At 39.1% G+C, this 15,625-nt stretch overlaps 1 protein-coding gene and 1 pseudogene across 5 annotated transcripts in view; one reads left to right on the forward strand and one right to left on the reverse strand.

Annotated features, from left to right (window-relative positions):
* The window catches only part of ZHX1 (zinc fingers and homeoboxes 1), a 30,289-nt gene that overhangs the window by 2,278 nt on the left and 12,386 nt on the right, over nt 1-15,625 (reverse strand). For 4 of the 5 annotated variants that reach the window (XM_032252953.1, XM_032252937.1, XM_032252926.1 and 1 more), the window contains exon 3: nt 3,001-5,850. In XM_032252953.1, the coding sequence (XP_032108844.1) occupies nt 3,004-5,625 (2,622 nt within the window). In that variant the 5' untranslated portion in view covers nt 5,626-5,850 and the 3' untranslated portion in view covers nt 3,001-3,003. Of the gene's footprint in view, nt 1-2,995; nt 5,851-15,625 lie in introns of those variants that run through there. The other variant, XM_032252960.1, reaches the window with a different exon arrangement.
* LOC116536004 lies at nt 12,776-12,866 on the forward strand (annotated as a pseudogene).

The raw sequence follows: 15,625 nt of genomic DNA on the forward strand, positions 1-15,625 counted from the left end.
ATTGAACAATATTTAAATGACTTTTTCTATTTCTATACAAGGTTTAAAAGATATACATGTATACCTTACTTTCTGCAATAACTATTTTGGGAAAGTTTTGGTAACTTTTTTGGTAAATTGAACAATATTTAAATAAAGAAATAACTATTTAGAGAAGGCTATGGTGAATCCTCTTATAAGTGAAAAATTATTTTACTAAGTCAATAGCTTGATGTTTTATAAATTTAGACTTTTGTGTATTTATAAAGCAAGGCATGCTTCTATACTACCACAAAAGTATATGATATGGTTTGGCTGTGTCCCCACCCAAATCTTGAATAATAATTATTAAGGGACAGTGATACCACAAAATCTTATTGTTTCAACATATGTAAATAGGCTGTTTTTACATTTGAAATTGTATAAGCCCATACATAACATTTTTTTCTTTTTGAGACAGAGTCTCACTCTGACACCAGGCTGGAGTGTGGTGGCATGATCTCGGCTCACTGCAACCTCCACCTCCCAGGTTCAAGTAATTCCTCTGCCTCAGCCTCCTGAGCAGCTGGGACTAGAGGTGCATGCCACCATGCCCGGCTAGTTTTTTGTATTTTAGTAGAGACAGGGTTTCACCACGTTGGCCACAGGACGGTCTCGATCTCCTGACCCCGTGATCCACCCGCCTTGGCCTCCCAAAGTGCTGGGATTACACGTGTGAGCCACTATGCCTGGTCGCATAACTTTTAATCAGGGAGTGTCGGGGAGGGAGCCTGGTGGGAGGTGACTGAATTGTGGGGGCAGACTTTCCCCTGGCTGTTCTCATGATATTGAGTGGGTTCTCACAGGATCTGGTTGTTTGACAGTTGTGTGGAATACCCCTTTTGCTTTCTCTCTCCTGTTCCGTCATGGTGAGATGTGCTTGCTTCCCCTTCTTCCCCTTGGCCTTCTGCCATTAACTGTAAGTTTCCTGAGGCCTCCCAGTCAAGCTTCCTGTTAAGCTGGCAGAAGGGTCAACTAAACCTCTTTTCTTCATAAATTACCCAGTCTCAGGTAGTTCTTTACAGCAGTGTGAAAACAGACTAATACAGTGCATGGATAGCATACATCATACAATTTTTTTGAAAACTGTAGCTTTAGATGAATTTTCTGACCAGAATTAGTATCCATTTCAGTTAATATATAACATAAGAATTATCTACACAAACTTAAAGGTCAAATTAAACTGTACCAAAAAATTCACATTATTTTTAGAAGACTGCAAATCCCAAAAAAATCATCGCAGAGGTTACAACAACAACATTCGCTGCAGCAACAAATTTGTTGATTTAATCTTGGCTGAGTGCACATTCTTATGTTTAGCAATAAAAAAAATGCCTGTTAAAAATATTTTATGTATTTGGGTCAGAAGAAAGCCTGCTCTGAAGATTTCTGAAATTAAGCAATGGAGGGCTGCACTTCCGGATAAAGCTGTACAAAACTTGTTTAGCTTCTTATAACTTAAAATGATTACATTAAACCGTATAACCTGGAATGATATTTATACTGCTTATTAAAATAGGTAAAATTTTAGTTTCATCTGTTATCCCTTTAAAAATATTAACAAGGAGAAAACCTGAAAAAGGATTGCCAAGCAGTAAGAATAGTGCTTGGTACATATTAAGCTCTCTATAAATAACTGTTAAAAATAAATAAAACCAGAGAGAAGACATGAGGGAATTAAGGAAAAACTGCACAGAATCAGAGAGCACAGAAGTAGGGGATGGGATACTGATGCAAAAAGCCAAGGAAATAAGTAAGCATGCTCCCATGTAACATAATAATGAGGATTTACATCTCATTTCCCTCCTTACTGTTTGAGAGCACTGCAGTCATTTCTGATAGCAAGATGTTATTTGGACTACTGACAGACATACATAAACATTTCATGACAACTGCATTGTTTCCAAAACAATGTACTTTTATCCTGGAATACTCCAAAACAGAGACTAGAGAAGAATAAAACTATGTTATTAAATTCCAGAAGTATTAGGAATTCAACTCCTAACTCCAAAGCAGGTATCTGATTTGTAATTAATCCAATTTATAAAAGAACTAAGATTTAAGGAACATACCAAAACCTTTTAAATTTAAGCCACATTTATTTGCATTTTTAAGACTACAGAGATATACTTTAAAACAAATACAATGTTAGTGCTGGTAGGTTTGTTTTATACCAAAGAATGAAAAGGTATTTTAAGCAACTGGGTTCATATCAAATCTATTATTTACCTTTTGATCTCTAAGACAGAAATAATTTATATCACAATTTTCAAAGACAGATGCCACCTAACCAAACATTAATTTATATATGTCCTAGAACAGATCTTTTACTTTTAACGGAAAAAGATATTGAGTAATTTTATAAATTACTAAAAGGATACTGAGTAATTTCATAAAAACATAAAGCATTTTAAACTCTAGTTAAAAATCTAAAGTTTTGGGAGCAACGCAATGAAGAATAAAGATACCCATTTTCACCTAGTTTCCTAAAACTGCGCAATCCTCAACCCTGTGGTAAGTCTTTCCTTTGGTGTAGTTTTCCCCTTCTTTTAAATTTTCATTTTTTAATTCTTTCCTTAAATAGGCAACAAATGACTTTAGTCAAAGGGGTGTTGCAATAAATATGTTTTAGTTATCTTTAGCATTTGTTTGGGAATTCCCCCCTGCCCACCAGTCTCCCTTCATAGAGATTGGGTAACTTTCCTTCAAAACAAAGTAAAAAAAATAAAAGTCCAATTCATACGAAAAACAACAATTAAGACAACATTAAACTCTACATAATATACTACTAATAATAAAACTACACATGATAATCATTTATGTCCTGGCTATATTAGTGGTACCTAGTCTTCTTATTAGGGAAAAGAAAAACTACTTCAGAAAAAACTATCAAAAGTGAAGATGACTGTTACAACAAGGTGACTGTTCAAAATGCATGTGGTTGATGAACACATATGCAGATTAAAAATTTGCATAACTTACATTTCAGTCATCTGATTTAGAAAGCTTCCGTTTCACATGTCGAGGGGGTTCCCAAGTATCACTATCATCTGTCTCTTCTTCATCCTCTTCCTGGTCATCAATAACTTCATCTTCCTCCTCATTTTCCTCAAATAATTCGATACCTAATTCTGATCTTCTCTGTCTTTCTGCAAACCACTCTCTGACCTGCTCATATCCCATATGTGATTTGTTAACAAGTTCATCAAGATCTTGCTCATTAAGAAACTTGTGCTTCAGGTAATAATCCTTAAGTATTGCAGTTCCAGTTTTAAATTTTATGAGTGATGGTCCCCTGTCCCAGTTGTTAATTCTTTTGCTTCCTCTAGGCCGCCCACGCGGTCTTCCTCTTCCCCGTCCTTTGGGTCTCCCTCTCCCTCTTTTCCGAAGGGAAGACAGACCATTCATACCACTTGAATTGGCGCTCTGATAGTAGTAATACCATTTCAAGTTTCCATTTTTCCAAGCATAACGTGTGTCCCCAAACCAACTAACTATGTCTGTTCTAGCAAGCCCGCTTTCTTTGGCCAACTTGTCATATTCTTCTGGTGATGGCCACTGTGTCCGGACAAACGCACTCTTAAGCATGTGCAGCTGCTCAGGTGTTTTTTTACATATCTTGCCTGTACTCCCTGACTTAGGTGCACCAGATTCATCTCCAGGAGAAGTTTCTCCAGCTTCTTCTTTGGAACTACCTGCATTACTTTCATCTATTTCCATTTTATCTTCCTTTAAAGCTTTTGATTTCTTCTTCTCTGTAAACCAAGCATCGATTTCTCTTCTGGTAAGTTTGGTTTGTGCCCTTAACCTATTTAATTCTTCATCTGTAAGTACAGAGCTGTTGAGAAAACTTGCCTGAAGGACACGAAGCTGCTCTGCAGTTTTCTCTTTAAACTTTTGGGGAGTAAAGTCAGGAAAAGGATTCCAGGATTGCCTAGGCTGTGCAGTAACAACAGTAGGGGATTCCGTGGTTTCATCACTGGAGTCTATAATAATGGTGGCAGAGGAATCATTGTTGAGATGTAAGCACTGATTACTCTTTGAATTTCTCTGGTTGTACCTTGTGTCACTAAACCATTTTTTAATCTCTCCTTTCGTCAGACCTGTTATTTTCATAAGTCTGATAATTTCTGAATCATGGGGAAACTGATTTTTAAGATAGCTAACTTTTAATTCTGCCAGTTGCTCTTTTGTCTTTTTTGCCCGAATGCCAAAAGAATCAGGGTTTATCAATGCAGTTTCATGTTTGATACTTTGAGAAGCTGGAACTGCTGCTGTTGCTGGCTTTGTTTCTGCAGTAGGCTGCGCAGCAGGTGCCTGGCTTTTCTGTACATTAGTTTGACTTGGAACCCCTGCCACTGTCAAGGCTATAGGTGCTGTAACTGGTAAGGTGTTTGTTCCAGCTACTTGAGTAAGGACCAGACCAGGCTGACCAACTATTTGGCATGTCTGTAAAATAGATGGTAAACCATTACTCCCTGTAGAAATCTGTGTAGGAATAACAGTTATGGTCTGAGGTACAGTATGCACTGTTCCATTGAATTGTTTCCTTCTTGCCTCCTCTACTTCCTCCGGAGTCCAACTAACACCATGTTTTAAACGTTGGGCTGAAAACCATATCTTGATCTGTTCCTCTGTATATTTTGCTTGCGCAGAAAGAACCGTAATTTCTGACATTGTTGGATAAGGGAATTTGTTGTAGGTGTTAAGTAAAAGGGGGTTGTTGTCCAGTGCAGCATTGTAGGTGGGAATGCTATTAACAGGGATTAAGACTTTGGGAATCAAATTAGAATTCTGCTGGGCAGATACAGCAGTTATCACCTGTGCTAATCCAGGAAGAACTGCTGCTGGTGTCACTACTGTGCTGGCAGTATTTGGATGTATTCTGTTTACAATGGAAGTACTTGTATTAGATTCAGAAGCTGAAGAACTTGGATTTTCTACAATTTCTTCACGGTCTGGTTTGATTTCATTTTCTTTCTCTTCAGGAATGTCCTCAGCTGAGTTATGATGAACTGCAATCCGTTTGTTTTCCACTTTATTTTTCATCATTTTCATGATAGGAGTTTTACTGATAGATATTCCCGAAGAAGAAACTTCTGTAGATTCCATTTGCTCTGCGTTCTCCTCTTTAACAAAACTACCATCAAAAGTCAGATCATTTATTGTTTGTTCAAAGATTGTCTGGTTATTACGTTTGACCATAGTCAACTTAAAATTATCTTCTCCTGGGTGGTATTTCAGATTATGCTCAGAAAGTGCATCATACCTTTTGGTAAGAAAATTGCATTCAACACAAACGTAGGATGAATTTAGCACTACATTGGGATGTTCTGAATCCACATGAAAAGTAAACATATTTAGATCTGGAGTTTGAAAAGTACAATATTTACATTCATATCCGCCTTCAACTTTTTTATTTTGCTGATTGTCAGAATCCACAGATTCATGAACTTCTTCATCACTTGAAATACTCTCTGCTCTGGTGTTTTCTACAGGTGTAAGTACAGGAGGACCTTCATCTAAATCTGATATCAACTCAAGGTCTGGATCTTGTTCACTGGCAAGGACCATGCAAGGTGTTGTTGATTTTCGTCTGCTTGCCATTCTGATGTTATGAGGAGAAGCTCAGTGGTGATTAAAAAGCATCGAGGCTTAAAACTGTTCAGTGTTCTTCATTTGAAAACAATGGCTTTTGGTTCTTCAAGTCCATTTTTGTGTTCAATAAGTCTCGTTAGCAGCTTTCTCATGGTGCAATCAAGTAAAGAGCTTATTGTTGGCAGATAAAATACTGCTGAATTGCTGAAATTTTTGAAGCACAACTCCAATCACCTACATTAAAATAAATTTAAAAACGTTTTAAAATGAGTAACTATGATCTTCTAAACAAATTATAGTTACAGTTCACTTATATGAAGTTGCTGGATAGCTCAGTTATAAAGACCTAGAATAAAGTAGGAATCAGGAAAAACGTCCTCTAAGGATCAAAATAGCTGTTTTCAAGCCAACTCATTGAAGGTTAAGATTTTACCTTGAGTCAGACACAAGATTATTTATTTGAACTTTTTTGCCAGCTATATATTAAAAGACAAGGGAGAAAGGGCCTGCTTTGGCAAGCACACTATTATTAATGTGAAGTGGCAACGTTAACAAGTGAGGAACTTTAACACTATAAAAAACATTCACAGATACTATTATGGCCAATAAGTGTATAAGAAATTTAGCCTGGCCAACATGGTGAAACTCCAACTCTACTAAAAATACAAAAATTAGCCAGGCGTGGTGGTAGGTGCCTGTAGTCCCAGCTTCTTGGGAGGCTGAGGTAGGAGAATTGCTTGAATCTGGGAGGCAGAGATTGCAATGAGCCAAGATTGTGCTACTACATTCCAGCTTGGGCAACAGAGTGAGACTCCATCTCAAAAAGAAAAAAAAAAGAAAGAGAGAAAGAAAGAAATTTAATCCGTTAGTTACGTGCTCTTCTTCCTACTGGTCTATCTCATCAGCCAAAAGCATGCTTCAAGTATAGCAAAAATAGCAAAGATGGAGGATGAATAAAACAAAGTTTCAGAAATACTTCTTTTTTGAGACAGAGTCTCGCTCTGCAACCCAGGTTGGAGAGCAATGGCATGATCACTGCAACCTCTACCTCCCGGGTTCAAGCGATTCTCTTACCTCAGGCTCCCGAGTAGCTGGGATTACAGGCACACACCATCACACCCGGCTACTTTTTGAATTTTTACTAGAGACGAGGTTTCACCACATTGGCCATGCTGATCTCAAACTCCTGACCTCAGGTGATCTTCCCACTTCAGCCTCCAAAAAGGCTGAGATTACAGGCATGAGTCACCAAGCCCAGCCTATCAGAAACATTATTTAGTACTTGCTACAATACTACCAGAAGTTATAAAACATATCTAATCACATCAATCTCCTGATATAGGTTGCCAATGCTGAAAGAATAAAGTTCAAACTCCTTGCGGGACATGTAATTCCTTTCACAACCTGGTCTAACCTCACTTTCCTGCCTCCTTTCTTGCCAGCCTTCTCCTTCCTCCTATTTCCTTATGCTTTAGCTTCACCAGAAATGACTGCCATTCCACAGACATTCAGCGCACTTTCAGAGCCTTGCTCAGGCCCTTCCTTAGGTTAGGACATTTGATGTGTTGATCTGTCTACGCTCTAGGTCAGCAGTCCCCAACCTTTTTGGTACCAGGGACTGGTTTCATGAAAGACAATTTTTCCATGTACTGAGGTACGGGGGGATAAGATGGTTTTGGGCTAAAACTGTTCCACTTCAGGTCATCAGGCATTAGATTCTCACAGGGAGTGTGCAACCTAGAGCCCTCATATGTGCAGTCACAATAGGGTTGTGCTCCTATGAGAATCTAATGCTGCTGCTGAACTCTGACAGAAGGCAGAGCTCAGGCAGTAATGCTTGCTTGCCCACCTCTCACCTCCTGCTGTGCCACCCAGTTCCTAACAGGTCATGGATTGGTACTGGTCCATGGTGCCAGGGTTGGAGACCCCCTACTAGACATCACCTTCTCCCTTTCATTTGGTTCCATTTCCTCCCCTGTTTATTTTTTTATTTTCTAGTCTAGTACTTACCACAGTGTTACATTTCTGTCCCTGCACCACCATCCATACCTGTGGTCTCCTTACTGTAGATACTGTGTTTCTTTCTTTTTTAAAAAATAACAGCTTGCTATAATTTGGATGTTTGATCCCTCTAAATCTCATGTTGAAATCTGATCCCCAATGTTGGAGGTAGAGCCCAATGGGAGGTGTCTGGGTCATGGGATTGGATCCCTTGCAACACTTTGGTGGTGTCCATGTAGAAATGAATGCATTCTCGCTCTATCAGTTCCTGCAAAAGCTGCTTGTTAGGAAGAGTCTGGCACCTCCCTACTTCTCTTGCTTCCTCTCTTGCCATGTGATCTCTGCACACATGCATTCCCCATCATCTTCTGTCACAAGTGGAAGCAGCCTGAGGCCGTTTCCAGAAGCAGAAGCAGGTGCCACGCTTCTTGTACAGTCTGCAGAACTGTGAACCAAATAAACCCTTTATCTTTCTAAACTACCTAGCTCTGGGTATTCCTTTATAGGAACACAAAGAGACTGAGACACAGCTTTTTTTGAGATAAAGTCAAGTCCCCAAAACTCTGGATTGAGCCAAGGACCTTTGTATCTTCAGCCTAAAACTCTCCCAACTGAGCTATTTTGGCTGACATCTCATTAATGTCTGCATTCCCAACTGCATACAAGAAGCCTGAATTCAGGAAGGTAATCACTAAATGTTTATTAAGTTGACAAGAATGAACAGGAAAATATTTCTACAAAACTCAATAGGGCCTGCAGGCATCACCATAGAGAAAAGGAGCTGAAATTCACAATAATAACTTTGAATCATCAAGAAAACATGAATTAAGATCATATGAATATATTTAAATAAAGTTTATACCTAAAATGTATAAAATAAAGGCTTTTTTTTAGATGGAGTCTTGCTCTGTCACCCAGGCTAGAGTGCAGTGACATAATCTTGGCTCACTGCAACCTCCGCCTCCCGGGTTCAAGTGATTCCCCTGTCTCAGCCTCCTGAGTAGCCAGGATTACAGGCACCTGCCACCACGCCTGGCTAATATTTGTATTTTTAGTAGAGACGGGGTTTCACCATGTTGGCCAGGCTGGTCTCGAACTCCTGATCTCGTGATCCACCCACCTCAGCCTACCAAAGTGCTGGGATTAAACGCACGAGCCACTGAGCCCAGTCTAAAGTTTTATGCTAAACTAAAGTTTATGTTTCTGAAGTCTAATCCAAATGAAAATGAATAAAATGGGTAAGTGATTTAATGTATTCTCCACCACAAATTAGAGCTATTTTAAATTTACTAGCATCCTAGCTGAATGGAGGAGAAGAGAGTTTGCTTCAAAAGTTACAAAGTAAAACCAGGTCCCTATGAGACAACACATCTAGTCAGCAAATGCAGAGACATTTTTAGGAAAGGGAGCAGTGCCAAGAGTGAATACCCTAACTCTGAAGGACGGTGAGATCCTCCTCACTGGAATTATTCAAATACACATCCAAGTATCAGATGGAAAGTTGGACTTAATGTCCTTTGTTCCCTAATTTCTCATATTACCAAATAAAGAGCATCAGTTTAAGAGTAATAGTGACAGCCGGGCATGATGGCTCACGTCTGTAATCCTAGTACTTTGGGAGGTCGAGGCAAGCGGATCACTTGAGGTCAGTAGTTCGAAACCAGCTTGGCCACCATTGTGAATTCCAGTCTCTACTAAAAATACAAAAAATTAGCTGGCATGGTAGCTCGAGCCTGTAATCCCAGCTTATCGGGAGGCTGAGGCAGAAGAATCACTTGAACCCAGGAGGCAGAGGTTGCAGTGAGCAGAGATCATGCCACCACACTCCAGCCTAGATGACAGAGTGAGACTCTATCTCAAAACAAAACAACAACAAAAAGGAATAATAGTGGTATTAATAATCCAAATCCTACTCTCAAAGGTATCATTATTTTTTCTTTAAAACACCGTTGATTTCTATTATAAAGAAATCACTGAAATTTAAAACTTTTCTTAACTAAATGTTATAAACTAAGCTAATATCTTTTAATCAAATAGGGGTTACCATTATTTTTTTCAAGAATCAACACAGATGTTTGATCATTTTTTGTCATTAGAAACAGGGAATTCCCTAAATAGCTCTAAATAAGTGGTCTAGACATGGTGGTACACAACTGTAATTCAGCTATTCAGGAAACTAAGGCAGGAAGATTCCTTGAGTCTACGAGTTCAAGACTGGGCAACGTGGTAAGATACTATTTCTAAAAACATAGTAATAAGTGGAAAAGTAATAAATGAGTCCAAACGTATATTTGGACAGTAAAGGGAATTGTTGAAAGGCAGAGGAGTAAGCTATTTTGTGACAGTTATTTTCCTGGAGTCTGAGAGAGACTATATTTAATTGGGGTATACTAATAGTTGGAAGGCAAGAGGATTTTCTTCTGAAACTCTTTTTTCCTTAAAGTGGTAGTTTTCAAACTTTTTGTTTTAAGCAAGGGAGCCCTTTCTTCAAACAAAATGCTGTGAGAGATCCCAGTACAAAACAGATAAAGAAGAGCTATCTGGCTGGAGGAGGCAGAGGCTAAACTACTCTCTGACCAAATCCCATTGTACTGGAATTCCAAATTCTATGCTTATAATCCCCACTTCCACCTTTGAAGAGTTCTCATATGTGGGTAAAAGCCTTTGCCTTAAAACTTAAACATACTGGCTCGGTGCAGTGGCTCATGCCTATAATCTCAGCACTGTGGGAGGCCGAGAAGGGCAGATCACTTGAGGTTAAGAGTCCAAGACCAGCCTGGCCAACATGGTGAAACCCCACCTCTACTAAAAATATAAAAAGTAGCCGGGCATGGTGGCAAGAGTCTGTAATCCCAGCTACTCAGGAGGCTGGGGCAGGAGAATCACTTGAACTCAGGAGGTGGAGGTTGCAGTGAGCTAAGATTGAGCCACTGCACTCAGCCTGGGCGACAGAGAGACTCTACCAAAAAAAAAAAAAAAAAAAAAAAAAAAAAGAAAGAAAGAAAAGAAAAGATGATTTGCTCACTATAATCTACCATGGTTTTGCTAACAAGGCAAGGTCAGTGTATTATTTAACATGTTTCTAAAAAGAGACTGAGAAGTCCCAAAAGAGTTTCAAGATTTGGTCCAAAAGCTCAATTCTACATAATATGTATAATCTAAAAATAGATCAGAGAGCAAACAAAGGTATCCTCAGAGTTCTTATTATAAAGTCATGTTTGAAGGAAACAAGGATCTTAGTACAACTGTCCCATTTTTATGGAAGAGTAGGCCCAGGTCCAGAGTAATTAATTCATAAAGGCATTGTGGATAGGGTAAAACCACAGGTTTTGCAGTCACCTTTGTCAATTAATAGGTTCCTGGAAAAGCTACTCAATTCAACGTCAATTTTCACACCTATAAAACCAAGATTCTTCAATTCAACAAAGTCATTCAACAACTATTTGCTGAATGTCAACCACGTGAAAGGCACTGTGTTAGGCAGTAATGATGCAATGGTGACCAAGACAGAAAGTCTCTGGTGTTTCAGGTATTAGCAGTGAAGCAAGGAAAACAAACAGTAAACAATTACTCAGAATAACTATGATCAGTGCAGTAAGAGAGGAAGTATCAGGAAGCATATGAGTATACTGCAGGAGGCTTCTAGAAAAGAAGCAGAGAAGGCTTCCCTGGGGAAAATAGAAATAGTAATATCCACATCAGAGGAAGTAAAAATGCCTTCTTCACTTACTTTGATACAAAGTAAGGCCGGGCGCGGTGGCTCACGCTTGTACTCCCAGCACTTTGGGAGGCCGAGGCGGGTGGATCACGAGGTCAAGAGATCGAGACCATCCTGGTCAACATGGTGAAACCCCGTCTCTACTAAAAACTACAAAACATTAGCTGGGCATGGTGGCGCGTGCCTGTAATCCCAGCTACTCAGGAGGCTGAGGCAGGAGAATTGCTTGAACCCAGGAGGCGGAGGTTGCGGTGGGCCGAGATCGCGCCATTGCACTCCAGCCTGGGTAACAAGAGCGAAACTCCGTCTCCAAAAAAAACAAAAACAAAAAAAAATCAAAAACAAAGTAGGTGCCTAATTATGCTATTTTCAGTCCCTGAAAATTTCTTTCTGGAAAAAAGGAAATATCATTTAATATTAAAAGCTCACTCTTTTTTTTTTTTAAGCAATTAATCAGCTGAAAAGGCATGAAAATTGGATGAAAAAGTAGGAGTAAAAATACAGAATAAGAATTTCCAGGATGTTGTTCCTGTTCATCTCCCTTTGTCATTAAAGTGCAATGGGACTGGGACAGGAAAATTGCTGTATAGAAATCACTATTAGCTGAAGGCATCACATCCTCTATTTGAAGGTCAACTAAAAACAGGGCTCAAAATCAATTTGGGGAAGCTTGCACTATTTACCTATAAAAAGAGGTTAGAGGTCAGTTGCACAACTCAGTAGCTAGGTGACTCTGCAATTAAAACAATGAAAATTAAGTCTGCCAATAAAAGAAAAAAATATTCTGTAAATGCATCCAGCACTGTAAATATAATACTTTTCAAAACTGCTTTCAGTTAACTTTTCGGTAGAGAAGTGTTTTTAGAAAACTGATTAATTAATTTACTGCCATTAAAAGTGATCATCTTAAGAGTAATTAAGGCATATGGAAAAACTACCCATTTACTATTAAATTCTTTAAAACTCAGAAAATTTGCATATTAATTATAATAACTGAGGAAATATGTATGCATGTGAACAACGACTAAATATGTAAAAAGTGAAAATTTCACATGAGATTATGGGTGACATTTTTATGTGTGATAGTCACAAGTTTTCTTTTTATTTTGCTTTTTTTTTCCTTTTTGTGGAGAACAGAGTCCCATTACATTGCCCAGGCTGGTATTAAATTTCTGGGCTCAAGCAATTCTCCCACCTCTGCCTCCTTAAGTGTTTTACAGGAATGAGCTACCCCGCCCAGCCTATAAATTTTCTTTAATATTGTTATTATATTGTTTTATTATAAGGTACAACAAACAACAGTTTCAAGACCTTAAAATTGCAAATAGACTGAAATATATCTATGATCAATTTATGACCAGTATTTCTATGGTCAAGCTGGAAAGAAAGTTTCTTTTCTATTATTAAGGCAAAAAACATGGCTACATAAAGGACTTTCGAGTGCTGCCTTCCAGCACTTATACTAAAATTGGAACCATGTAGAGAAGGTTAGCATGGCCCCTGGGCAAGGATGACATGCAAATTTGTTTTTAAAAGAAAGAAAAGGAAGGAAGGGAGGGAGGGAGGAAGAGAGGAAAATAGGGAAGAAGGAAGAAAGAGAGAGAAGACAAGAAGGGAAGCAAGAAGGGAGAAAGGAGGGAGGAAAGAAAAAACAAAGTAAAAAAAAAAAAAAGGATTTTCCAGGGCAGCAGGAATCCCTTAGTATGTAGCATTCGGGTATAGCTTTTGGAGCTCTGAGAAGTCAGGCTGGCTCTAAGAGCCCTCAAGACCACTCACACACAATCTCCAGGGTGTAGATCTAGACTAGCCAGTTTCCTTGGATCTATCTGTATATGGGATCTTCTCCTGAGGGTAGGATACTATTCAATCAACTTATGATTCTGAACTCATCAAAACAATTACAATTTTTACAATTTTATAATTCAAATTTCTCTACAGAAAAGCATTTAATGAAAGCAAAGTATGTTTTATCACAATCTAAAAGGTTTGAGAGTTCTTATGCAAGTTCTTCTTTTATGATCAGAAAAAACATCTATTTAACATCCACTATATTCCCAGGGTACAACAAAATACTTATTAGGACCCCAATAATGTTTGCTAAAAAAAATATCTTTAGGCTGGATGTGGTGACTCACACCTGTAATACCAACACTTTGGGAGGCTAAGGTGGGCAGATCAATTGAGGTCAGGAGATTGAGACCATCCTGGGCAACATGATGAAACCCCATCTCTACTAAAAATACAAAAATTAGCTGGGCATGGTAGTGTACACCTGCAGTCCCAGCTAGGAGGCTGAGGCAGGAGAATCACTTGAACCCAGGAGGCAGAGACTGCAGTGAGCCGAGATGGGCTCACTGCACTCCAGCCTAGGCGACACAGCAAGACTGTCTTAAAAAAAAAAAAAAAAAAAAAGTCAAACAAGGGAGATAAAGCATTCAAAGAATGATTTGGGCAATGAAATTCAAGAGAAAAGGATATAGTTATTACAAATACAGTAAATGCAAATTTACACTTAGAATTATTACTTCTCTGTTTTATAAGAAAACTATAATGTTCTACTACATTTTTAAAGAAACTAAAAATAAGTCTTCAATCCATAAGAAGTTAATGGATTGTTTCAAATTCTATGCTTACTGCTAAATACAAAAAATCAGCTGGACATGGTGGCACATGCCTGTAATCCCAGCTACTCAGGAGGCTGAGGCAGGAGAATTGCCTGAACCCAGGAGGCGGAGGTTGCGGTGAGCCAAGATCGCGCCATTGCACTCCAGCCTGGGTAACGAGAGCGAAACTCCGTCTCAAAAAAAAAAAAAAAAGTCTAAAATATTTTATAATTTAGCAGAGCCATAACTGTAAGGAATTTGCAAGCTTCTGGGGGTTTTTTTTGGCTGTCTTGGACTTCAAATTAAATGATTAACAGATAACAATATGTTGGCCTAGTTAGCCACAAAAGCATGTTATTTGGTAAGATTTTATGTGAAGAAAAACAAACTTTGTGTGTTTTTTTTTTTTTTAAGATGGAGTCTCACTCTGTCATCCAGGCTGGAGTGCAGTGGCGCGATCTTGGCTCATTGCAACCTCCGCCTCCCAGGTTCAAGCAATTCTCTACCTCTGCCTCCTGGATTCAAGCACTTCTCTGCCTCAGCCTTCAGAGTAGTTGGGATTACAGGTGCACGCCACGATGTCCAGCTAATTTTTGTAGTTTTTTAGTAGAGACAGGGTTTCACTATCTTGGCCAGGCTGGTCTTGAACTCCTGACCTCATCATCCACCTGCCTCAGCCTCCCAAAGTGTTTGTGCCCAGCCACAAACTTTGTTTTTTACACCAATTCTGGATCAAATAAGAGCATTCAGGGCCAAGTGTGTTGGCTCACACCTGTAATCCAGGCACTTTGGGAGGCTGAGGAGGGTGGATCACCTGAGGTCAGGAGTTCGAGATCAGCCTGGACAACATGGTGAAACCCTGTCTCTACTAAAAATATAAAAATTAGCTAGGTGTGGTGGTGGGCGCCTGTAATCCCAGCTAATGAGGAGGTTGAGGCAGGAGAATCACTTAAACCCTGAAGGAGGAGGTTGCAGTAAGCCAAGATGGTGCCATTGCACTTCGGCCAGGGTGACAAGAGCAAAACTCCGTCTAAAAAAAAAAAAGAACAAAAAAGAACATTTAGAAGATACTATAGTTTTTAGAGATCATGTTAATTTTGATGTAGCATCAACTAAATAAAACTGTTCTTAGGTAGCAAAAATATATACACTGAGAATCCCTTAGAAACTGCGTATACATATATATACACTGAGAATGTTTAGGACTCTGTATTCTATTTAGTTTCACTTCTCTCTCTCTGAGTCAAGAGTTCTGTTTAGCCAGCTGAAAACACTTACATGTTTGTGTTAAACTAAAAGTTACAAATCCACAAAAATCACCGAATGCCTAAGCAGTACAAACAAAGAATGAGGTCAGATTAAAACAAAAGGTATCTACCAGCCAGGTGCAGTGGCTCATGCCTGTAATTCCAGCACTTTGGGAGGCTGAGGCGGGTGGATCATGAGGTCAGGGGTTCAAGACCAGCGTGACCAACATGGTAAAACCCTATCGCTACTAAAAATACAAAAATTAGCCAGGTATGGTGGTTCACACCTGTAATCCCAGCTACTTGAGAGGCTGAGGCAGGAAAATTGCCTGAACCTGGGAGGCGGAGGTTGCAGAGAGCCGAGAGTGCCCCACTGCACTCCAGCCTGGGCAACAGAGTGAGACTCCAACTCACAAAAAAAAAAAAAAAAAAAAAAAAAA

The sequence above is a fragment of the Sapajus apella genome, unplaced genomic scaffold, assembly GCF_009761245.1.
Source record: "Sapajus apella isolate SASKATOON/1434 unplaced genomic scaffold, GSC_monkey_1.0 scaffold3, whole genome shotgun sequence".
In the NCBI taxonomy this organism is placed as follows: domain Eukaryota; kingdom Metazoa; phylum Chordata; class Mammalia; order Primates; family Cebidae; genus Sapajus; species Sapajus apella.